General features: G+C 42.6%; 2 protein-coding genes across 3 annotated transcripts in view; both read right to left on the reverse strand.

The window, feature by feature from the left end:
* NOXA1 (NADPH oxidase activator 1) overlaps window positions 1–14,518 on the reverse strand; it is a 19,694-nt gene extending 5,176 nt beyond the window's left edge. The window contains 8 exon segments of the mRNA XM_087703657.1: window positions 616–671; window positions 3,947–4,028; window positions 4,912–4,959; window positions 5,397–5,501; window positions 5,655–5,780; window positions 7,386–7,494; window positions 8,468–8,550; window positions 14,263–14,518. Of these exon segments, the coding sequence (XP_087559783.1) occupies window positions 616–671; window positions 3,947–4,028; window positions 4,912–4,959; window positions 5,397–5,501; window positions 5,655–5,780; window positions 7,386–7,494; window positions 8,468–8,550; window positions 14,263–14,436 (783 nt within the window). The 5' untranslated portion in view covers window positions 14,437–14,518.
* A 1,426-nt stretch (window positions 14,519–15,944) lies between these two features.
* LOC106556703 (discoidin domain-containing receptor 2-like) overlaps window positions 15,945–25,538 on the reverse strand; it is a 33,536-nt gene continuing 23,942 nt past the window's right edge. For both annotated transcript variants that reach the window (XM_087704705.1, XM_087704706.1), the window contains 5 exons: window positions 25,244–25,368; window positions 23,757–23,954; window positions 23,073–23,307; window positions 21,952–22,101; window positions 15,945–20,472 (listed from right to left, as the gene is read on the reverse strand). In XM_087704705.1, the coding sequence (XP_087560831.1) occupies window positions 20,323–20,472; window positions 21,952–22,101; window positions 23,073–23,307; window positions 23,757–23,954; window positions 25,244–25,368 (858 nt within the window). In that variant the 3' untranslated portion in view covers window positions 15,945–20,322. The remainder of the gene's footprint in view (window positions 20,473–21,951; window positions 22,102–23,072; window positions 23,308–23,756; window positions 23,955–25,243; window positions 25,369–25,538) is intronic.

The following is a 25,538-nucleotide window of genomic DNA, read 5'->3' on the forward strand; positions in this document are numbered from 1 at the left end:
GCTACTATATCTTAACATATCTTAACACTATCTTATAACTATATCGAACACTTCTACAACATCACTATTTTATGTTTCCCTACTTCTTGTTTCTGTCCTCTAATCATTTGTTCCATATTAAATAATATTCCGATTCCTCCTTTCCTTGTATTTATTTCGTCCCTTTATTCCATCTCCGCACATGCTAAAAATTTTCTTATCACCTCATCTTCCTTTGGTACTAGAGTGTTTTTTTCCAATTTTGGGCATATGTTATTCTGGCTGCAGTTATGATATGAAGAATTATATAATTGTATGTCATTTTAATCTATTTTATATATTTATGTATTAAATTGTACTGTATTTTATCCTGTAACTATTGTGTTCTACCTTACTCTTATTTTAAATTGTTTGAATGAGATTTTATTGGCGATACGTGTTCAAACCTTTATTGATGCCTAATCAATAAAGCTATCATATCATATAACAGTTCATTTAGTGACCGGAGTTACTAAGGTGATAAAACGGGGCAAAATTCAGTTAACAACCATTTTGCTCAGCAGCAGGGAATTTGGGCTCAGGATTATCTCTGTGTGGGGGGGAGGACCCTTCTTTTGAACAGGAAGGGAATCTCACCTCTGGAAAACATTCCGATTTGGAATTTTTTGAGCCAGTTTCATCTTCTCTCTCTTCTGCAAGAAAAAAAAAATGATACATTTATTCGGTTCAAGGAAAAAAGAGAGAAAAAAAGCAATTTTGCTGGAAAATATATAAAAGCCCTGCGGGGAGAAAGAGGAGGAGGTGTGTGTTAAAATCTGCCTCTTTGGAGGAATTTATTTTATTTTAAATAATTTTTATTCAACATTTTTTAAGCATTAAAATCATGGTTAGGAAGCCAAAAAGTATTTGAAAAAGATTGGTTAGAGTTGATAAAAGGAGTCAAAATTGATCGGAAACCAGAAGTGTTTCTATTAGGAATAATGACAACCAAATATAATAAAAGAAATCCAGTATTTAATTCTACACATAATTACGGCAGCGAGGATTGGCTTCGCTCAGAAATGGAAAAATAAATTGATACCAAACGAAGACGAAATAATAAGAAAGGTTCTAGAACTGTGCTGAAATGGACAAACTAACAAAAGAAATTCAGGGAAAAGAAGAGACAGAATATTATCAGATATGGGGAAAATGGTATAGGTGGTTGATGGAAAGAAACAAAGGTCATTGAAAGTTAATAAAATCCAAAAGTAGAAATTAAGGAGGATTATTATATAGATATGCACTCAAGAGAATTTAAACATATTAGAGGTAATCATCCAATGTATCAGATAGATAAGTAAAATAAGAGGCTTAAAAATGGGTGAAACTTAAATGAAACATATTAGAAGGGGAAATAACCTAAGGAGAATTGTACCGATTTGAAAACTGCTATAAGTATTGTGTAAATCAGAGGTGGGTTCCTACCAGTTTACACCAGTTTGGTAGAACCGGTTCGTCAAATCTACCGAACCGGTTAGAAGAGGTTCCACCAGTGGACCCAGAAAGCAGGCCACACCTACAGAAGAGGTTCCAAAAATTTTTGAAACCCACACTGACACACACAAACACACAAACACACACACACACACAGACAGACAGACTCACACAGAGAGAGAAAGAGAAAGAAAGGAAGAAAGAAAGAAAGAAAAAAAGAAAGAAAAAGTGAGAGAGAGATGAAAGAAAAAAGGGACAGAGACAAAAGGAAGGAAAGAGAGAGAGAGGGAGAGAGAGAGAGAGAGAGAACACATACTCCCACTAGGTCACATGGGCGGCAAGCCACTCCCACAAAGGAGGCCACAACCCACAGAGTAGGTTCGAAATTTTTTGAAACCCACCACTGGTGTAAATGTAGTGTGTGTCTAAGTTTTGTTTATGCGCATTTTGTATGTTTGAAAATAAAAAAAGTATTAAAAGAATAAAATAAAATCACGGTTACACTTTTACAGCTTTCTGTTATCGGGATTTTTTTTTTCTAATTTCGAATTTTCCATTCTAGGGCCTGTTGTTTTATACACATACCTCCTTATTTCATACTCATTTATATAATATATACAACATTTACACCTCTGTTACTCTCTAAATATATACCATTTCTTTTTGGTATACTTTCTATGTACTCATTATGTATTAATTTTACATCTCTTTCCTAGCCAATTATACCACCTATTCCATGTCTGTTTCCTCTCTATCTCTTAGTCCCATCATTAATTTATCCATTTCCGCGCATTCAAGCACTCTTTTTCTGATCTCTGAATTTGAGGGGACGTTTTTTTGTTTCCAGTTTTGGGTGAATGTAATGCGATAATTATGTGGAGCATATGGATTCCTAAAGGACTAGACTGGGAAGGGAAGGTTGCTTCGGGGGTTAAAATCAACGTCCCTGCCCTAAATCACACTCATCCGCTCTTTCCACAATGTTTATATGCACGTTGTGGCTGTTTTAATCCCCTTCCTATCGCTTCTCGTCTTTCCCAGAAAGGTTTGAGAGGCTGTGTAGAATAGATATAGGTTGTAACTTAGGAGATTTATTTCCTCACAACTGCTTCATTGTGGCTGCTTAGATTTCCAGCAAAGTGTACATGTGTCTGTCTGTCTGCCAGTCAGTCAGTCTATCAGCTGTCTGTGTGTCTGTGTGTGTGTCTCTCTCTGTGTGTCTGTCTATCTAAATCTATCTATCTATCTATCTATCTATCTATCTATCTATCTATCTATCTATCTATCTATCTATCTATCTATCTATCTATCTATCTATATCTATCTATCATCTATCTATCTATCTATCTATCTATCTATCAATAATCTATCTATCTATCTATCTATCTATCTATCTATTTATCTATCTATCTATCTATCTATCTATCTATCTATCTATCTCCATGTCCATCAACGTATTTCTCTCTCTCTCTCTCTCTCTCTCACCTTTCTATCTAATCTTATCTCTGTCTATCATATCTCTCTCTCATCTATCATTCTCTCTGTCTCTCATCTTGTCTCTCTGTCTCGCTGTCTGTCATCTACCTACCTATCTACTTACCTACCTATCACCTCTCTAATCTTTCTATCTCATCTTGTCTCTCTCTCTGTCATCTGTTTGACTGTCTGTCAATCTATCTATCTATCTATCTATCTTCATCATCATCATCATCATCATCATCTATCTATCATCTATCTATCATCTATCTATCATCTATCTATCTATCTATCTATCTATCTATCTATCTATCTATCTATCTATCTATCTATCTATCTATCTATCTATCTATCTATCTATCTCTATCCATGTCCACCAACGTATTTCTCTCTCTCTCTCTTTCTGTCTCACCTTTCTATCTCATCTTATCTATCTGTCTATCATCTCTCTCTCTCATCTATCATTCTGTCTCTCATCTTGTCTCTCTGTCTCACTCTCTGTCATCTAAATACCTACCTACCTACCTACCTACCTACCTACCTACCTACCTATCATCTCTCTAATCTTTCTATCTCACCTTATCTTTGTGTCTATCATCTCTCTCTCCAATCTTCTCTCTCTCTGTCGTCTGTCTGTCTGTCTGTCTGTCTATCTATCTATCTATCTATCTATCTATCTATCTATCTATATCTATCTATCATCTCTCTAATCTTTCTATGTCATCTTATCTGTCTATCATCTCTCTCTCATCTATCATTCCCCCAAAACTTTAATCTTAGACTCACCCCATTCCTAAAAGGACTGTCCCTATCCTAATGTTTCTTTTTATTCGTATCCATTTCCTGTATCCAAAATCATGTTTATACATATATATGTTGTCTAATACATGTTTGTCAAAGAAAGAAAGAAGGAAAGAAAGAAAGAAAGAAAGAAAGATCAATTCACAAAACTTTTTTTCTGCGTTCCATGCCACCCACTAAACGATCCACCCACGAATTGCCATCTTAGTCTGACCTGGCGTCCAGTCCTTTTGGTTCTCGTGAAGAAGACCTGGAGGTGTCATTTCCGGTGGAGGTGGGATTCCTTGGATGATCTTCTAAAAAAAGAGAGAGAGAGAGATGCATTTTCGTCCTACCAGCTTTTAGCTTCTGTGGAACCCAGATGGGGAGGGGGGGAAATCAACTCAGAGAGATTATTCCTCTTAGGAAGTCCCACTAGGGGGCACAAAAACACACCATTTGCATCCCCGAGGTTGAAGGCTTGGTGTAGCATAGGGTCTAGATTGGAGCTTCTAAAAGTCCCAGGTTTTTAAGGAAAGCTTTAGGAAAAGTTGCCAGATGGAGTTTTACATTTGTGTAGCTCGTGATGCTCTCTTAAGCTTGGTGGTTTTCTTGCAGACGTTTCATTACCTGGCTAGATAATATCTTCAGTGCTAGAAGAGAGTGGGGTTTGTGGAGAGGAGGAAGAGGAGGAGGAGGAGGAGGAGGAGGAGGAGGAGGAGAAGGAGGAGGAGGAGGAGGAGGAGGAGGAGGAAAAGGACTGTGGGCTCCTTGGTGTCCCTGAGCTTGGTGTCTTTCTTGCAGACGTTTCATTACAGAACCCAGTAACACCATCAGTGCTAGGAGGGAGTGAAGTTTGTCCTCTGTTTACATACAAGGGGCTGTGAAAATAAACTAAGTTAACATTCACTAGACTCCCCATGTCTAAGGTTGGGTTGTGCCACCCCAACCCAGTTGGTTTGCTCAATCATCAATGCCGCAGACCCAGAATTTTTCTACAGCAAAATTCTAATTTTTGCAGGAAGAATCGCAACCCTCCCTGGGCAGAAGATCTCGAGACGGAGACATTTCAGCTCTTCTCCATCTGCCTACAAAGCAGCTGGTCCCAGGAGCAGAAGAGCCCTGGTAGAGCTCAAAAGTTGCCCATTTGATGTTTGATGAGCCACCCAACCACGTTCTTCCCCACGCTGTCCCACACACCTTATGGGAAGCATCAATGCTGGAGTCCTCAAAGGCAGAAGAAATAACCTGTGCAAGCAAAGAAATCCAGAGTTGAGTGCAAATAGCTGAAAGATTAAAGAGGGTGATTATTTAGGACCTCTCCTCGCAAAGTGTTTGCTTCTCCTTGGGTTCCAGCCCATGGGGAATGCAAGAGACTTCTTCAAAGCTCTTCTGGCCATCTAGAAGATCTCAAGGACCGACTGTCATGCCTGCAAGCCATCTTTTCCTTTTGGACTTCAGGCCTGCCCCACTTTCTACTGTGGGAAAATGGGAAGGGGGGAATTATATGGAGTGAGGTGATAGGTAGCCATAACGACATTCTTCTTAGAAACTCAAGGTCATCTTTGTCTCTGCACCCCGACCGGAATTGGATGGGTGGAAGCTGCCGGCATGGCAGTGGGAGATTGGACCATGTGATGGACTTGTGGGTGTGGGGGCAAAATAAACTCAGCTTTTATAATCACCTTAGATTCACCGAGATAGTCCTTCTCTTTCAACTCTTCAGCCTGCAAGGGAGGCCTAAACATTCTCCCTGGTGGGACGGACTGAGGTTCCAGGAAGAGATGATCCTGAACACGAGACAGAAGCAAAGTCACAGCTCAAAACAGGAGAAGGACGGGAGTTTTAAGATGGAATGAGATCTCAAGGTTTTTGGGGCGGAGGGATTTGCCTGGCTGAAATCACACACACACAGACCCCCCCATTTAAACGAGATGACTTACCTCTACTTGCTTCAAAGCAATCGCTGTTTGCCTTTGGGGCATTTGTCTGCCTGCTTCTTCCAAAGTTTCCCGCGCTTCTTGCCAGCTTCCAAGCCTGCAGTGAGTGGCTGCCATGTTGTGCAGAACCTGTGGCCGTAATTTAATAATTAAGTCGCAAGCTCTGGTGGTCACACAGAAGTCTTTGGCAAATATATATATATATTCTTTTATTTGTGCTGATAAATAAATAAAGGGAGACTAGTATAGATCTATTTCAAGCTATTTAGCTCTCATCAGCTAGCCATACTCTTACTGGGATTTGAATCTGGGCTATATGGCATACTAGGCACACCAGGCAGAGATCTTAGCCATTAGGCCACAGGCTCTTATCCGTTATCACACCAGGCCTAATGGTTAAGATCTCTGCCTGGTGTGCCTAGTATGCCATATAGCCCAGGTTCAAATCCCAGTAAGGGTATGGCTAGCTGATGAGAGCTAAATAGCTTGAAATAGATCTATACTAGTCTCCCTTTATTTATTTATCAGCACAAATAAAAGAACACAAATATAACAAAGGCAACAGTAAAAATATTGGGTTTCTGTCGTGATGGACTCTTGTGACGAGCCGATTGACAGATGATGGAAGCAGTTAGCTTCCTCCCATAATTGGGGCTTACCAGGGGTTGTAAAAATCTAATATATATATATATATATATATATATATATATATATATATATATATATATATATATATATATATATATATATATATATATATATATATATATATATATATATATATGGAATTTTGAAATATGTATACCACTAAAAAGAGGATGCGTGTAAAATCATAAATAAATATGAAAGACGTTTATTGGTATGTAATTATCAATACCAGCAAATATTTTTTTATTGAAAATTTTTGGAAAAAAAACTTTTACAAATGTTTATCTCCCTCCCGCTACCCTCCCCACCCAAACCCCACCCCCACCAACCTTCCTCCCCCCCCCCCCCCGGCTTCCCAGCACCAATACAGGGTATAAATCTTTAACAAAAATATTCTAAGATAAACTCAAAAAAAAAAGTTAGTATCATCTTTCATTTGAGCTTTAACTCCTCTTTGCTAGGCTAGCTCTAAACAGATTATATCATTCCTTGTTTCTTCAGTCATAAACTATCTGGAATTTCTTAGTCCCATATTTATTTTGAATATAGTCAATCCATCTTCTCCACTCCAGTTTATATCTCTCGTTTGAGTGGTCCTTTAGATATGCTGATATTTTAGCCATCTCTGCTAGGTTTGTTACTTTTAATGTCCATTCTTAAATAGTAGGCAAATCTTCCTTCTTCCAGTATTGCGCTACCAGCAGTCTTGCTGCGGTTATTAAATGCAAAATCACTCTTTCTAGAGTCTCCACATCTTTTCTACATCGTGGCGACCAAAACTGGATGCCGTATTCCAAGTGTAGCCTTACCAAGGCCTTATAAAGTGGTATTAACCCTTCACGTGATCTTGATTCTATCTCTCTGTTGATGCAGCCTAGAACTGTGTTGGCTTTTTTGGCAGCTGCTGCACACAGCTGGCTCCTATTTAAATGGTTGTCCACTAAGCTATCCTTTTCCCCACATTTGGATGCAGGTGAGATGCACATTCAGAGTGACGCTGCTAAGAAAGATAGAAATCTATCTCCCCCCCCCCCCCCGGCCCTCATTTTACTCCGACGTCACTCAATCCTATTTCTCATCCCTCACCTCCGGGGTGCAGAGCACAAAGGACAAACCCAGCTGTTTGTAATTGATGCAAGTATTATTCCCGAGAAACCGCAGAGCCTGCTTCGCATCTTTCAAAGCTTCCTCGTACCTGGGGTCAGAAGAGAGGAGAGGAAGACGTGAGAAAAGGGAAAACGAAGGAACAAAGTTGCATTTATTATTTATGGAGAGCGTGGCATCCGTAACAAAAGGTTGCGCTTTATAGAATGTCACACGGATGCCTTGCTTCAACAGCTTCCAATCGAAACTTCAGAGGACAGAAGCGACAGGATTTATTTAGGAATCAAATTTATGTGCTGGCCCTCTCCCCGATAAGGCGACTCTGGGTGGAATCAGATGAATTAGAATTAGACAGAAATAGAAATAGAATTAATTAGAATTGGAATGAATAGGATAGGATAAGATAGGATACGATAGAAGGACAGAGCAGAATAGAACAGAGCAGAGTAGAATAGAAAAAAGAATGGAATAGAGAATGGAATGGAATAGAATAGAATAGAAAGAATGGGATAGAATGGGATAGAATGGAACAGAATGGAATAGAATGGAATAGAATGGAATAGAATGGAATAGAGGAATAGAATGGAATAGAGGAATAGAATAGAATAGAATAATGGAATGGAATGGAAGAATGTAATAGAATAGAATAGAGGAATGGAATGGAATAGAGGAATGTAATAGAATAGAATAGAATAGAATAGAATAGAATAGAATAGAAAAGAGGAATGGGATAGAGAATGGAATGGAATGGAATAGAATAGAGGAATGGAATAGAATGGAATAGAATAAGGGATGGGATGGGATAGGATAGGTTAGAAAATAGAATAGAATAGAAATTAGGAATAAAATAGAATGGAATGGAATAGAATAAGGAATAGAATGGGATAGGATACGATAGGATAGGACAGGACAAGATAGGATATAGAATAGAATAGAATAGAATAGAATAGAATAGGGAATGCAATGCAATGGAATAGAACAATAACAGATTGCATCCTGCATGTTCCATCCAACATGGTGAAATAATCCTAGGTTTAGCAACATGGGAGGTGACACTTGCTTACCTGCCCAGCTGCAAATGAACGTAACCTCTTTGGAAGAAGCCCACGGCTAAGCAATTGTCTTTGGAAAGCGTTTGATCAAAAGCCTACAAGGAAAAATAGAATAGCTAGTCAACAGGATGAAGGGCAAGTCATTTCTCCACTGCTTTTAATCAGGGTTCGTCTTGGAGAAAGAAATAGAAAACGCCTGCAGAAACACACACACACACACACACACACACACACACACACACACACACCGTTCCGCTATCATTTCTGCATTTCAGAATTGCTTGTGGGCTGAGGAGCAGACGGTAAAGAGTTGACTTAGTCTAAAGAATTGTTCTAAAGATTTATTCTAAAGAATTCTGGTGGCTGCCTCAACGGAGGGACAGCATCAAGATCAGGAGGAGGGATTGTTAGGCGCCAGAAGTTTCCCGGAGCCACTGAGATGCCAAAGAGAGTGAGACTCCAGATGAGGCTTGCAAAAATATCAGCTTTTATTTATGGCCATAGCAAAAGCTGGGCCACAAAACTATATCCAAAACATACATGCAAAATGCATGTTAAGGAACAGCCACCCTCGGCAAGAGTGGGGATTTTGCAGTATCCTTCCCCTGGAGTGGGGAGGGAATGGAGATTTTACAGTATCCTTCCTCTGGAGTGGGGAGGGGATGGAGATTTTACAATATCCTTCCCCTGGAGTGGGGAGGGAATGGAGGTTTTGAAGTATCCTTCCCCTGGAGTAGGGTGGGAATAAGATTTTGCAGTATCTTTCCCCCTGGAGTGGGGAGGGAATGAAGATTTTACAGTATCCTGGGGTGGGGAGGGAATGGAGATTTTGCAGTATCCTTCCCCTGGAGTGGGGAGAGGATGGAGAATTTGCAGTATCCTTCCCTTGGAGTGGGGAGGGAATGGAGATTTTGCAGTGTCCTTCCCCTGCCACGCCCACCAAGCCATGCCACGCCCACCAAGTCACACCCACAGAACCGGTAGTAAAAAAAACTTTGAATCCCATCACAGGTATTACAATATATACATTTTACACAGATAGAAATAAAGTTTGCCCAATCAGACACAACGTGATCTTTAAAGCATTTGTTTGTTCAGGCCTCTGTCTCTCTCTACCTTATCTATGGGGGCAGCACCACCTCCCCCTTGGCCAAGTGATGTATTTGGCAGAATGCTTTCAGGCTTTATGAGGCAGGAAAACTCCCTACTCTGGTTCCAGCAAAGTCTTTCATGGGAGGATTTACAGTCACAGACCTTATCTGGCTTGGAGAGTGGCCAGGTTGACATCTGCAAAACTTGGCCAGGAATCTCGGAGAGTCACGAACCAATGAAGCGAACTCCTGCAAACTCCACTCCCCTGTCACTCCTCTTTTATTCCCTCTGGGGGGGGGCGTTCACCGTCCACCTGTGGCCTTACTCCCAAGTCGACACCTGTTCTTTAGCTCTTCCCTTTGTCCGGCCACTCTGCGCATTCACACACTGGGAACAGGCTCCAGCTGTTCTTCTGCTTCACTGATGTCTGACTCTGAAGGCAGCTCATAACTGGCATATAGCTCTGTGAACCCCTCTCTGCCTCCGATCCAGAGCCCTCATCCAAGCCTTCCCCAGACTCCAGGACTGGCCCAGGTTCCTCCCCAACCTCCTCACTGTCTGAATCTGGCGGGCCACCACTGAACGTTGGACTAGAAAGCTCCAAGGCCCTTCCAACCTTATAATTCTTTTTTTTTTTTTAATGTGAGTTGGCCATCTCGGTGACCCTAACCTTCGTTGCACCAGGAAGCTGTGAATCAGAGGCTTGGGGTTTAACTGGAGGCAGCTTGTTTAGATTGCATTTTTGGGAAGGACTCCATCAACTCTTTCAAAAGTAGAGCATGGCACGGCGCCATAACTTTTCTGCGCTGGGTCCCACCAGCCAAGAGCGATGCTGAACTTAGCAAGGAGTCATTTCAATGGAATTTGCGAAACTCTGCATTGAGTCTTTCCCCAGCTGGAAAGTGGAGGGCTGCGGAGCATGGACAAAGTGCCTTTGGGAGCAACGATCCCAGCTGAGTGGGGGAAGTGTTTATTTTCCATGCTGTCTCTCTTTTCTACATTCCTCTGCTGGGTTTATATTTGAATTAAACAGAGACGCTCTTTTCTTTAGGAATTGGTGGCACCAAGTCATCGCAACACAGTTTTCCTCCGCACTGCAATTCAGAATTTTTAAAAAAATAAGTTTTCAAAATAGCTCGGGGAGAGGTGACCTAAAATTGATACGAAAGAGAGATTAACCTGATTTTGCATTTAATAACCGCAGCAAGACTGCTGGTGGAGCAATACTGGAAGAAGGAAGATTTGCCTACTATTCAAGAATGGACATTGAAAGTAACAAACCTAGCAGAGATGGCTAAAATATCAGCATATCTCAAGGACCATTCCAATGAGAGATATAAACTGGAGTGGAGAAGATGGATTGACTATACTCAAAATAAATACGGGACTAAGAAATTCCGGATAGCTTATGACTAAAGAAACAAGGAATGATATAATCTGTTTAGAGCTAGCCTAGCAAAGAGGAGTTAAAGCTCAAATGAAAGATGATATTAACTTTTTTTAAAGTTTATTTTAGAATGTTTTTGTTAAAGGTTTATACCCTGTATTGGTTCTGGGAAGTCGGGAGAGGGGAAGGTTTGGGGAGGACGGTTATGTGGGGGAGGGTGGGGAGAGGGAAGTAAATATTTGTAAAAGTTTTTTTCCCCCAAATTCTAAAATTGATACGAAAGGAATGTCTTTATTAGCCGAAGCAAAATTTACAAAACCAGGTGGGTTTTTTTTTTTTAATCTCCACCAACAATTCAGAAATTGAGGGAGTTTTTTTTTTAAAAAATCCCAGAATGCCAACAAGAGAGAGAAAACACACACACACACACACAGAGACACACACATATGTATACTGACACTAAATATATACCTTCCTCCCTGGCTTCAGCTGATAAGGAGGAGGACCTGTGGCTTAATGGCTAAGACGTCTGCCTAAGATGTAATACAGCACAGGTTCGAATCCCAGTAAGCGTATGGCTAGCTGATGAGAGCTAAATAGCTTGAAATAGATCTATACTAGTCTCCTTTTATTTATTTATCAGCACAAATATCTCACACACACACACACACACACACACACACACACACACACACAATTGTAAGCGACACAGATTGTCTCCCTGGCTTGTAAATCATCACTGAAGCCTTGCAAAAATCCAACTGTTGAGCAAGCCACAATTAACTGGGTCACCCGTCACCACAAACCATCATCCAGAGGTCACAAACCAGATCAGCTCCAGCCAAGGAAATGACACAGCGGCTTAACTTGATGAATGAACTAAGTTGTTTGGACTTTGTTCAAGAAATCGCTGCCAGAGAATTAATGGAATATCTAAACGTTAACTCTTTTTTTTTTTTTTTTTTTTTGAGAATGCAAGTTTGAACAGAATTAGGTAATTTGGAATAGACTGTCTGGGGAGTAACCTCTACATTTTATCAACCAGAATTTAGGTTTTTAGCCTAGGAGAGTCGCCAGCACTTAGATATTTGGGATTAAACGTTCTCCTTCTCTACAAAACGTTCCAAACACAAAGTCCATTAAAGTTCGCGATAAGAAAAAGGGACTTTGTCCATGTTTTTAATATTGTGTTATAAAGAGAGCTCGCCAGCAATGTTTCCTGGACATGAAGAGCTTGTCAAGGCTTGTGAAAGACCACAGTGCTAAATCTTTCTTCTCTCGTTTGCGATTTTATCCGACTTTATCTTTTCCTTCTTCATAATATGAGAACTTGAATTTCGAAAGGAAAAAGGCTGGGGTCAAAACTTTGGCTACAATACTAAAATTCTTTAAAAAAAACCCTTTGTTGTGGCCAGTATCATTTCTTTAATCTTAATCTGCAGTTATCCTGGGAAATATACACTTCATTACTTTTTGTTCCCTGGGTTATTTTTTTTTCTCTTTTCCAATCCAGTATGGGATTTCTTTTTGGTCTCCTTTCCCTACCATCCAGATTCCACCTTGTTTAATGTTGGAAATTAGTTAAAGTGATGCTCCTTTCTTTCTTTCTTTCTTTCTTTCTTTCTTTCTTTCTTTCTTTCTTTCTTTCTTTCTTTTGTCCTTTCCTTCCTTCCTTCCTTCCTTCCTTCCTTCCTTCCTTCCTTCCTTCCTTCCTTCCTTCCTTCCTTCTTTCTTTCTTTCTTTCTTTCTTTCTTTCTTTCTTTCTTTCTTTCTTTCTTCCCCTTATGTGTTTTTCAATCTCTGTAGCCTTCCCTTTGTCTGTCTTTCCTACATCTTTAATTCACACATTGCAAAACAAGAATGGAAAATAATCCTCGACTTACAAGCATCCATTTAGTGATTGTTCAAATTTACAATGATGCTGAAAAAAGTGACTCAGGACTGCTCCTCGCACTTATGACTGTGGCAGTATCCTGGTTTAGCTTAACAATCGTGTGATTCACTTACCGGCTGCAATGATTCGCTTAACAACTATGGCGATAGAGTCATAAAATCAGGCACGGGTCACTAAACAACCCCTTGCTTAGCAACAGAAATGCAGGTTTCAGTTGTAGTTGGGAGTCGAAATCTACCTGTGCCTCTTCAGCACCTTTAATCTGGTCCCTGAAATCATTGGAATGCAGAGAAAAATCTATTGGATTTGCAATTCTACAACGGGGATTCCAAAATTCTACGCCCCGTAAGGCAAACTTCTTGAAGTCTGATATTAAAAAAAATATCTGCTTTGCAGATCCAGCATTTCTTGTGGATTTGACCACCAAGGGAAATGGCCTGTGGCTTGTTGAACAAACCACAAAGGGATGGTTCCCACAACTTCTGAAGGCAACTTCTGTCCCATGGGTTGATTGTTCCCACTGTCAGAAAGCTCTTCTCTGCGCTCTTTCTAGAGTCCCAACCTCTTTTTAATAGTGTGGTGGCCAAAACTGGATGCGGGATTCTAGGCGTGGTCTTTATAGAGTTGTTTTAACAGATTTTAACAGATGAACAGAATTGGAAGGGACCTTATCGATCATCTAGTCCAGTGGTCCCCAACCCCCGGTCCGCGGACCGGTGCCGGGCCGTGGAGTACCTGGCACCGGGCCGCGCAGCGGCCAGGGGACATGATCGCTGCAGCGCAAAGGCTCCTGCGCCATGCGCAAAAGCTCCTGGGCCGTGCGCAAAGGCTCCAGGGAAGAGAGCCCCGCGCTGGTACGCACGTGATATATAAACAATCAATGTGTCTTCGCGAACAACGCCCCCCTACCCCTGCGCGCGCTCAGCGGGCCACGGTAAAATTATCAAAGGCTGACTGGTCCGCCGCGATAAAAAGGTTGGGGACCACTGATCTAGTCCAACCCCCAGCTCAAGCAGGAGACCCTACACCATTTCTGAAGAGTCCAGTCTCTTCTTGAAAGTCTCAAGTGATGAAGCTCCCACAATTTCCAAAGGCAACTTCTGTTCCACGGGTTGATTGTTCTCACTGTCAGAAAATTCCTCCTCGTTTCTAGGTTGAATCTCTCCTTGGTCAATTTCCATCCATTATTCCTTGTCTGGCCTTCGGGTGCTTTGGAGAATAGCTCTCTGTGGCAGCCCCTCAAATATTGGAAGGCTGCTCTCCTGTCTCCCCTGGTCCTTCTCTTCCCTAGATTAGCCATGCCCAGTTCCTGCAACCCTTTGTGTGTTATAGTTTCCAGTCCCCTAAATCCTCTTGGTTGTTCTTCTTGGCACTCTTTCTAGAGTCTCCACATATTTTTTTACAGTGTGGTTTGAGAGAATTGCTTTCTCTTACCTCCAGAGCTTGATCCAGCTGTCCTCGCTGGAGACAGAGACAGCCAATGTTGAAATGTATCTTGGAAGGAGGATTCTCGATGCCACGAAAGATGTCCAAGGCAGTATCCAGATTGCCTTTCTCAAGGGTGAGGATACCTTTGTCCCAGTCTCCTAGTAGCTGCTTATAAGCCATCAGCCTTGGTTTCTAATCTTGCGTTGGTCGTTGGAGAATTAATATCCCGCCTTTGTTCTGCTCGATTTGGCTTTTAGAATGAAGTAAACCAGGAAGTGGAGTATTTGTTTTTGCTCATGGAAGGAAGTGCAGTTGGTGGAGGAGGGAGAGTCATCCAGGTCCAAGATAATAATAACCTTACCTTGAGAAAATAATCTATCTAGGACTCCTGGGAGTTGTTATTATCCAGAGAGGCACTAGGTGGCATCAGAGAGAGACACGGAAATCTCTCTGTCACCATCTAGTTTTGAGGTCTTGAGGTTTAGCTGGATTTAGGTGTGTGGAGTTAATTCTGAAATAAACTTTAAGGTAAAAATTCCCCTCGCACATATGTGCTAGCTGTTCCTGACTCTGGGGTGGTGCTCATCTCAGTTTCTAAGCCAGCGCTGTCCGAAGATCTCTCCGTGGTCATGTGGCTGGCATGACTCAATGGCGAAGGTGCATGGAAGACTGTTCCCTTCCCACCAAAGGTGGTTCCTATTTCTCTACTTGCATTTTTATGTGCTTTCGAACTGCTAGGTTGGCAGAAGCTGGGGTAAGTCATGGGAGCTCACTCTGTTATGCGGCGCTAGGGATTCGAACCACTGACCTTTCTGATCGACGGGGCCCGGCATGCACCACATGAACACGTGCAGTGCGCACGCACAATGGCATGGTACGTGCATGTATACTTACCTCTTGCGACGCCTCCGCGATGCTCCAGCTGCTTGGCAGAGCGTCGCGCAGGCGACATGCACTCTATGCGCGGAAGCACCAAAGAACTCAAATAAAGGTAAGGAGCTCAGGCGGGCAGGTGGGGCCTCCAGAGCACCGTACCGGTACGATACCCGGTGCTCTCGGCAGGCACCGTTACGCCTGAACCAGGGCGTACCTCCTGCAACCCACCACTGTTACCTTCCCACCAAAGGTGGTCCCTATTTTTTGTAATTGGTCATGAACCAATCAAACTCATTGTCTCCTGCAAACTCCACTCCCCTTTCGCTCTTCTTTTATTTCCTCTGGGAGGGGCCATTCACCGTCCACCTGTGGCCTTACTCCCAAGTCGACCCCTGTTCTTTAGCTCTTCCCTTCGTCTGGCAACTCTGCGCATGCGCAAACTGGGGACAGGCTCCAGCTGTTCTTCTGCCTCACTGTTGTCTAACTCCGAAGGCAGCTGATAACTGTCAGACGGCTGTGGCCCGCTCTCTGCCTACGACACAGAGCCGTCATCGGAGCCTTCCCCAGACTCCAGGACTGGCCCATCTTCCTCCCCAACCTCCTCACTGTCCGAATCTGCCGCCAGCTTTGCAGGCCATTGGCAGGCCACAACATGTGTGTGTGTGTGTGTGTGTACTTAATGTACTGTATATGTATGTATCCTCATGAAAAATGGATATATCAATGAGCAATCATCAAGCATTTACCCCCAACGCTGTTGCAGCTAAAGGAACTGCGTGCAAAAATGGACAAAGATACAAGAAGCAGGCAGGATGAGAAAACCCAACAGACTTTATTGGTCATTTGTCAATGTATAAAAATGGTCATCAGGATAAAGAACAGTGTGATTACAGAGGAATTCCTGGTTAAATTCATATATTATACTATGTACACATCTGAATGGCGTTTCTAAATACAAAATATACAGGGCTGAAGAGCCGAAATAGATACAAGCGAAGGGTTAGCAAAATTAGAATCGAAAAGGAAAGGAGGAAGGTCTGGGCGTTTCTTTTTTTCCAGGGAATCTTATGTGCTTTGTGACAAAGTGGTGATTTATCCACAGTTTCAAACTTCAAGTAACATGGAAAGCGCCTCGAAAGGAAGAGGAAATAGTCAAAGGAGAAGAGGGTTTTGTTTATTATTGCTTTTAATTAGACATTTCAATTGATTGTTGAGATGCACGGGGAAAGTTTTAGAAGCGGCCAATTAAAAATGCTGGTTTGATCCATTGGCATCTTTTGCATTTTGCATTTTTATTTTAAATTAATTCCATGCAGAGAAACGTGTAGGTGAGGATCTCTCTTGCATTTGTCTGCTCTTGAAGGCACAGGGATATAAAGACTTAGCAAATATCGATCTATTTTGCTCTGAAACCATGCTGGGGAATTTGCTAACTATTTTTCAGTTCAGCAATGGAATATGATTATCTTGAAACTCCCCTCCCCCCAAAAAAGTGGTGTTATTAGCCATCAAACCTCAAAAATACACTTTCCCCCAAAAGGTGCCCACAATTTTGGCTGCTACTGTAGATGCCAGTCTATGATACTTGCTGGCAATGTCTACCATTTGATGTGGTCTTCAGGAAAATGGGTTGCATGGCACCAGTGGTGGGTTTCAAAAATTGTTCGAACCTACTCTGTGGGTGTGGCCTCCTTTGTGGGAGTGGCTTGCCACCCATGTGACCGGATGCGAGTGGCTTGCCGCCCATGTGACCGGATATGAAGATGCTGACGACACTTGTCAGAACCACCTTAAATTACCTCACACACAGCACTGGCATGCATAAGAATAGGATGTAAACTTGCTTTTTTAAAAGGCATCTTTGGTTTGCGTTAAAACAACTTCAACACACGCAATGTTCTGATTGCACCACAAACACAGTAGTCATCCTCACCTTACACAGAGGCCCTGAGTTTTATAAATATGAGCATGATAGTGTAGAATAATCATATCCAAGGACCAGTGGTGGGTTTCAAAAATTTTTGGAACCTCTTCTGTAGGTATGGCCTGCTTTTTGGGTCCACTGGTGGAACCTCTTCTAACCGGTTCGGTAGATTTAACGAACCGGTTCTACCGAATAGGTGCGAACTGGTAGGAACCCAGCTCTGCATGGCACCTATAAGACCAGACAGTTGAGTCCATAGAAGAGAGAAGATAAAACACTTCTTCTCCCATATCAAGTTCCTCAAACTAATTTGCATTAAGGCAGAAGATAAAAGTCTTCGGTATTACCAAGTTTCCCAAGCTGATTTGCATTTCCTTGATATTAATTAAAAAAAAAAAAAAGAACGGAAACCTAATTATTTGAATAAGGCACCAGGCGTGGCGCTTCAATAGAATTCTTTTAAGTCAAGTTTACTCCTCGCTTTTCAAGGAGTTTGCCTCACTCAAAGTACACCAGGTGTTTTCCCAGCCGTGCTTACCTTTTTCCAGATCAGTTAGGATGGAAAGGGTTGATGGTTAAACTGTTCAAAAGGTCATTTTTCTTTCCCCGAACTGAAAATCGAAATTCTGGAAGAGAGTGTTACAGCAAAGACATTTTTTTCTTCTTCTTCCTCAAAAATCAATCCAGTTGCCTTTTCAAAAATAACTTTTGATATATCTCCAGCGGAGAATTATCCTGGCATGGGAAAATGGAGTTATTTATCAAGCTATGCCCTAGATTTGCTCAGATATTGCTTTGTGCAATTAAAGGTAAAGGTTCCCCTTGCACAGAGGTGCTAGTCTCTAGGAGGCTCAACTCCGGTTCAAAGCCGAAGAGCCAGCGCTGTCCAAAGACGTCTCAGTGGTCATGTGGCCTGCATGGCTAAACGCCAGAGGCACACAAAATGCTGTTACCTTCCCACCAAAGGTGGTTCCTATTTTTCTACTTGATTTTTTTACGTACTTTCTTCGAATTGCTAGGTTGGCAGAAGCTGGGAAAAGTCACGGGAGCTCACTCCGTTAGGCAGCGCTAGGGATTTGAACCACCTAACTGCCGACCTTCTGATCAAAAGCTCAGCATCTTAGCCACAGAGTCACTGCGTCCCTTAGCTACCACGTTCTGTGCAATTAACAATAATCTTAAGCGCCATACAAAAAATAAAGCAGGTGGTAACCAGTGGTGGGATTCAGACGGTTCGCACCTATTCGGGAGAACCGGCTGTTAACTTTCTAAGCACTTCGGAGAACCGGTTGTTGGAAGAAATCTCCTTTTGTTTTTTTCCATTTTACAGGGCTAATCCTGTACGGAAGGCAGGAAGGCATATTCTGGAGTTGTTTCTAGCCTCATCTTTATTGCCCTGCTTACAGAAACTGCCTCTCCAGTTAACCCTTATTACATTATAACAGCTAAGGTGAAGCACTCATCGACGGGAGTGATGGTGAGTTGGCCACTCCCACACAGTCACATGACCATCGAGCCATGCCTACCCAGCTGGTCATTAGGGCAGAGAACCAGTTTTTAAATTATTTGAATCCCACCACTGGTTGTAACGATGATCAAACTTGATACACGTTAATTTGAAATCACGGGCTGGTTAAAAACTGGTTAAAAACTGCATAGTTTGCAAGATAGAAATGTGATTTTTCTAGAAATCTGGATCCTTTTGGGGAGGAAGCAGAGGGAAAAAAATTTTTTTGTTCAGTCAAATCTGTCTTTTTTGTGTCTTTTCCAAGATCCTTCCCACAAAACTCCCAATTTTCAAGCTTAAATATATCCTCATGGGCTAGAAAAACCCAGTTGGCTAATTTTCAACCTTTTAAAAAACCTAGGAATGAAAGCCACAGGTGTTTTAAGGGATTTAAAATAAAGACTGTTAGAAACGCTGGAAGAAAAACAAAATTGAGATGTTCTGAGGTGGGCTGTGACTTCTTTGGCATCTTCGCAACTTGCAATATAGCGCGATTTGAATATCAGTCCTTTTGGGCTATCCAAGACCCATTTCATCTTGGTATTAATCACAGTGTCGATTAAGCCTTTCTACGATAATGCCATCCCCCCCCCAAAGTAAACAATTTGTTGATATCTAGAAGGCCTAACTATAAATCTTGACATTCATTTTTGTTTTGCTCTCCACAAAAGTCGTAAATCCAGTGTGGGAAACTTCACGCGTCTCCCCTTTTTGGTGAATCGGCAGTCACAAGCATCCATCAGCTCCCCAAATTTGATTGAAAGGTAGGAAGGATAGTAGTTGGTGGTCTGATAGAAAATAGGAGCCCAAGGTCCCACAGGATCAGGTGTGAAATCCAGCAGGTTCTGACAGGTTCTGGAGAACTGGTTGCAGAAATTTTGAGTAGTTCAGAGAAACGGTAGTGGAAATGTTGAGTAGTTCGGAGAACCGGCAAATGTCACCTCTGGCTGGCCTCAGAATGGGGAGGGAATGGGGATTTTGTAGTATCCTTCCCCTGGAGTGGGGTGGGAATGGAGATTCTGCAGTATCCTTCCCCTGCCATCTCCACCAAGCCAAACCCACCAAGCCACTCCATGCCCACCAAGCCACGTCCCCAGAACCATTAGTAAAAAATGTTGAATTTCACCACTGCACAGGATGCATCAAACATGGTCTTCAGGAAAGGTGGACCGATATCCCAAGAAGGTGACTCTTCCAAAGAGATGGAACATTATTTGTCTTCCGTTCTGGAGACAAGTGGATTCTGCTGAGAGCTAGGAAGGAGGGACAAAAGGCCTTCTCCATATTTCAAGGAAAGAAGTCAAAACTATTCCATGAGATGTTCGTTTTCTCAGCCCTCTGAACCGTGGCTGAGAAAAGCAGCAGCTTTCCAAGATGCCCCCATGGAGAAAGCCATACAGAATATGGATCCTTCTCGCCAAGGTGATGTAGTCTCCTCAACTTGGTGCCATGCTTCTTCTCAGGATGGCCACCAGCCACATGGCCAAGAGGGCTTTTTTTCCCCAGGTCATGGATGGAAGAGATGCCAGTGGGCACCTACTTGGCCATCAACATGGGAAAATCAACCCAGCCAGCAGAAAAGGGGCTTGGGCCATATCTCCCCCTAGTCTCTTGAAGACATCTCAAGACTAAGTAATTCAACGGTGACTTTGGTGGTTCATCTGACTTCACCTGGTCTTGTCCACAGGAAAGAGGCAGTCAAACAACGACATGAGAACCTTTGGCCCAGCTACAGTAGTCTTTCAACAGTCCCACATTCTCATATAGGTCCGATACTTCCATCCATCTGCTCGATGAGAAACAGATGGATTGCATCAAAAGTGGGGCGATCTTTGATATCGCGGCTCCAGCATTTCATCATCAAGGAGAACACAGGATTCGAACACAGAGGCGGCTGGGACAAGTAGGCCTGTGGACCAGAAGAGCAGAAGGATGTCACAGAGAGATTTTTGGAATTAATTGAGGTCCATTTTTCCCCCTTTTTCATCAGACATAGAATAATAGGGATGAAAGAGACCTTGGAGGTCTTCTAGTCTAACCCCCTGCTTGAGCAGGAGACCCTACACCACTCTGGACAGATGGAGGTCCAGTCTACCCATGGAAACCTCCAAGGATGGAGCACCCACAGAGACAAGCCATTCCACTGATTAATTATTTTCACTGCCAATTTTTAATTTATTTCAGAAAGGCCATTCACGACTACCTAGATCAGTGACGGTAAACCTTTTTGGCACCGAGTGCCTAAACCGGAATGTGTGTGCACGTGCTGAAGCCCCGGAAACTTGTGCGCATCCACCACCTGGTCTTGTCAACTCCCAGCGTTGTCATGGGAGACAAGGAGGGGAGTGTATTCCATGCATATTGTCAGCTGGAGTCAGATGTCAGCCAGCTTGGGAGGGGTGCAACTTATAGGGGAATGTGATCTATGACACAGACTGAAGGGCGGGAAGGAACAGGGGTAAAGGTCAGCAATGAATCAAACAAAGCAGAGGCTTGGCTGCGAACAGATCTTGCCTAATGCGGCTCCTAATAAATGACTAGTTTTTTGTATTGGCTCGATGCTCATGAATCAATTAGTGCATTTTAAGGAAATCTCACAGACAGTCAAGTCTATGCTTTGCTTGCTTTATTGCTGACCATTAACCCTGTTCCTTCCCTCCCCTCAGTCTATGTGATAGATCTGGAGAGAAATTCCCTTTAACCTAAATAAAAGGGGTTTTATCGAGAGTCGTGGAGTCGGCTTTCTGCTCTTGGAAAGCCTAAGTCAGAACACAATCCCAGGAAAGAAGAATATCCAACATAACATTAACACGACATTAACACGTGAAGTGTTAATACCACTTTATAATGCCTTGGTAAGGCCACACTTGGAATACTGCATTCAGTTTTGGTCACCACGATGTAGAAAAGACATGGAGACTCTAGAAAGAGTGCAGAGAAGAGCAACCAAGAGGATTAGGGGACTGGAGGCTAAAACATATGAAGAACGGTTGCAGGAATTGGGTATGTCTAAGTTTAATGAAAAGAAGGACTATGGGAGACATGATAGCAGTGTTCAATATCTCAGGGGCTGCCCCAAAGAAGAGGGCGTCAAGCTATTCTCCAAGGCACCTGAGGGCAGAACAAGAAGCAACGGGTGGAAACTAATCAAGGAGAGAAGCAACTTAGAACTAAGGAGAAATTTCCTGACAGTTAGAACAATTAATCAGTGGAACAACTTGCCTCCAGAAGTTGTGAATGCCCCAACACTGGAAGTCTCTAAGAAGATGTTGGATAGCCATTTGTCTGAAACGGTATAGGGTTTCCTGCCTAGGCAGGGGGTTGGACTAGAAGACTTCCAACTCTGCTATTGTATTATTGTATAATTAATTGATTTGAGGGATCCTACCTGTCGGCCTTGATCGCGGAAGAATTCCCCTGTATTCTCAATGACCTGTTCATCAGAAAGCCAACTGTACGGCTGCTCTTTGCATAAGGTGTACATCTCCCACAATGTCACACCAAAGGCCCAAACATCACTGGCGGTGGTGAACTTTCCCTAAAGGGAAAAAAACAAACAGTCGCAGGTGACTGAAAGTCTCTACCAGTTCTGGATCATGTCTGTTCCTGTTTGAGGAGCTGCTAGGAGGTCCTCTCTTAATCTTCACCACCCTGAATGTTCTCCAAGTAGCTGGACATCAGGCATCTAATTCAGTGCGATTCTTGCTAAAAATTCTAAGAAGGGATGTTCATACATCCTGAAGTTGCGATTGTTTGCCCTGGAGATCACAACTCAGTGAAAAGAAGTCTGTTCTTCTACTTGCTGGCTTTTCATTAATTGGATGTTAATTAGCCCATTTGTTGCACATTCAAACTGGTTAGTAATTCTCCCTTTCTTGGACAATCCCCCAAGAAGAACTCCAGGCATGGTCAGTTATATCTGAAACATTTTTAAGCAGACAGGACTATTAGTTCCTTCTCCATTTTGGTTTCTGGACCATCTAGGAGGTGAATTAGAACTTCTTAATACTGACTTCTTTGGTTAGAAGAGTTTTCAAAGTAAAGTATTGCTGCTAACTTTCTAAGCAAAGAGATCTTAGAAAGGAGAGTAGAAGAAGAGATGATAATGAAGAAGAAGGAGGAGGAGAAAGGGAGAAGGAGGAGATGGGATTAAGATGGTTGTTGTTGATGATGATGATGGAGGAGGAGGAAAAGAGAGGAGAAGGGGAAAGGAAGAGGAGATGGAGGCAGGATGACTATGTTTGATGGAAAAGAAAAAGCAAGAAGGAGGAAGATGAGTAGAAGAAAAAGGAGGAGGAGGAGATAGAGACAGGATGATGATGATTGATGGAGATGATTGAGAAGAAAAGTGAGAAGGAGAAGGATGAGAGGAAGGAGAAAGAGAAGAAGGATAAGGGGAAGAGGAAGGTAGAGAAGGAGATTGAGATGAGATGATAATGACTGATGAAGAAGGAAAAGAAAGAAGGAGAAGAACACAATTTTAGTTGGCCTACAATTCCATCTTCTTACCAACAGAATACTCTCCCAGGCCATCCAACGGATCGGTAACACAGCCCTGCCTTGTATCCGGTAATAATCACCACTGTAGAGATTCCTGCTCATGCCAAAATCAGCAATCTTGATGGTATAGTTATTTCCAACCAAACAGTTGCGTGTGGCCAAATCCCGGTGGACAAAGTTGAGGGACGCCAAGTATTTCATGCCAGAAGCAATCTGAGTGGCCATGAGCAAGAGATGGAGATTGCTGAGGAAAGAAGAGTCAATGCCAAGAATCAGGCAAGGAATCTCGAAGATCTCACTGATGTCCATCATCAATGCGATAGATTCCACCAACAAGTAGATCATTCTCAGGTGACATAGACCTCCTGGTTTCTTGTACAGAGAAAACCCCAAACTTTGCATCCCAAAGACCGGCTTTTAGATGAAATGCAAACTTTATTGTCATCTCCCCCAAGGTCCTTAGAAACCAGTTCTGAAGTCCTTAACTGACCTTGGAAATTTTGGTGGCAATGAATACAGGAAGTCTACACCTAAAATGGAATTTGCTGCAAAGCCGAATCGATTTTTTCAGAAGGGCACATCCCCCGAGCATGCATTTTAATGCCTCTTCATTCCTTTATTTCTTTAGTTTTATCCCACCTTTATTGTTCTCAATTTAAGTTTGGGCCAACTCTTTCCCTTCCCCTCCGTCACCTGACACAAGGAACGTTGCTGGAACGTGTGAAAGTGCTTCTGCTCTGCCTTTGCAGGAGGAACTGGTGAAGGTCCCCATTTTCCATGTATTCGGTGATCATGCAGAGAGGATCGTCCTTCACACACACACCCAACAGACGGATGATGTTTGGGTCATTCAGACGGGACATGATCTTGATCTCTTTTAGGAAATCGTTCCTAGGAAGGGTAGAAGAATAGAGTAGAGTAGATTAGAGTAGAGTAGAGTGGAGTGGAGTGGAGTGGAGTGGAGTGGAGTGGAGTAGAGTAGAGTAGAGTAGAGTAGAGTAGAGTAGAGTAGAGTAGAGTAGAATAGAATAGAATAGAACAGAACAGAATAACAGAGTTGGAAGGGACCTTGGAGGTCTTCTCGTCCAACCCCCTGCTTAGGCAGGAAACCCTACACCACTCCAGCAAAGGGTTATCCAACATCTTCTTAAAAATGTCCAGTGTTGGAGCATTCACAAGTTCTGGAGGCAAGCTGTTCCACTGATTAATTGTTCCAACTGTCAGAAAATTTCTCCTTAGTTTTAAATTGCTTCTCTCCTTGATTAGTTTCCACCCATTGCTTCTTGTCCTGCTTTGGAAAATAGTTTGACTCCCTCTTCTTTAGGGCAGCCCCTGAGATATTGGAAGACTGCTATTATGTCTCCCCTAGTCCTTATTTTCATTCAACTAGACATACCCAGTTCCTGCAACTATTCTTCATATGTTTTAGCCTCCAGTCCCCTAATCCTCTTTGTTGCTCTTCTCTGCACTCTTTCTAGAATCTCCACATCTTTTTTACATCGTGGCGACCAAAACTGGATGCCATATTCCAAGTGTGGCCTTATAAAGTGGCATTAACCCTTCACATGATCTTGATTCTATCCCTCTATTGATGCAGCCTAGAACTCTGTTGGCTTTTTGGGCAGCTGCTGCACACGGCTGGCTCCTATTTCAATGGTTGTCCACTATGACTCCAAGATCCCTCTCACAGTCACTACTATTGAGCCAGGGACCACCTATACTGTACCTGTGTATTTGGTTTTCCTTGCCTAAATGTAGAAGAAGGATAGAAGGCCAAACGTTTTGTGTAGAACAGCCGCGAGACATCGGTGTTCCGACTTTATGGGGAAAGAAGCATATTTCTGATCCAGGGCCAAGAATTGATGCCACATGCTTTGGGATCTCAGCCTCCTGATTCATGCAAGTAATTAATTAGTCTAATTAAACGATCACAATTAATGCAATCACAACAGAGGGCTATCTGGGCTCCAGTGTGGAGGAGCTGTGGATTGTTGGTTCTTTGTCCAACTGTAGGGGAAGTTGGACAACTAGATAGGGTTGAACCAGAATATCCCTTCTTATGACATAGGACCATCTCTACATGGCCATGCTGTGCAATGATAGACAGCAATGCACAAAAGACTGGAATGAGACCTCCTCAGATCCTTGAGGACTTTACCGATGCTGTCACTGAAGCTTACCTGGCTGTCTTGGTGGCATCTGCTCTCAACATTTTCACGGCCACCAAAATTGCCCGGCTGGAACTTTCTGGAGAAGCAGCACGGCCCAAGAATTCCAGAAGACCAACAGCTTCACAAAGGTGGACCTGTCCATGTGAAGGGCCAACCCATGAGAACAAAAATTAGGCTACGCTACAAAGTATCTCCAGAGTTCAATCTAACCGAATGGTGGACAGCCAATGAAGTGTCCTACATCTCCTTGGGTTACTGATCTCTGAGTGGGAAATATGATCTACTCACTTCCCCACCCTGCCCT

This window comes from Thamnophis sirtalis, unplaced genomic scaffold, assembly GCF_051295495.1.
Source record: "Thamnophis sirtalis isolate CommonGarterSnake01/CBP01778 unplaced genomic scaffold, rThaSir2_p1.2 scaffold_2, whole genome shotgun sequence".
Lineage (NCBI taxonomy): Eukaryota > Metazoa > Chordata > Lepidosauria > Squamata > Natricidae > Thamnophis > Thamnophis sirtalis.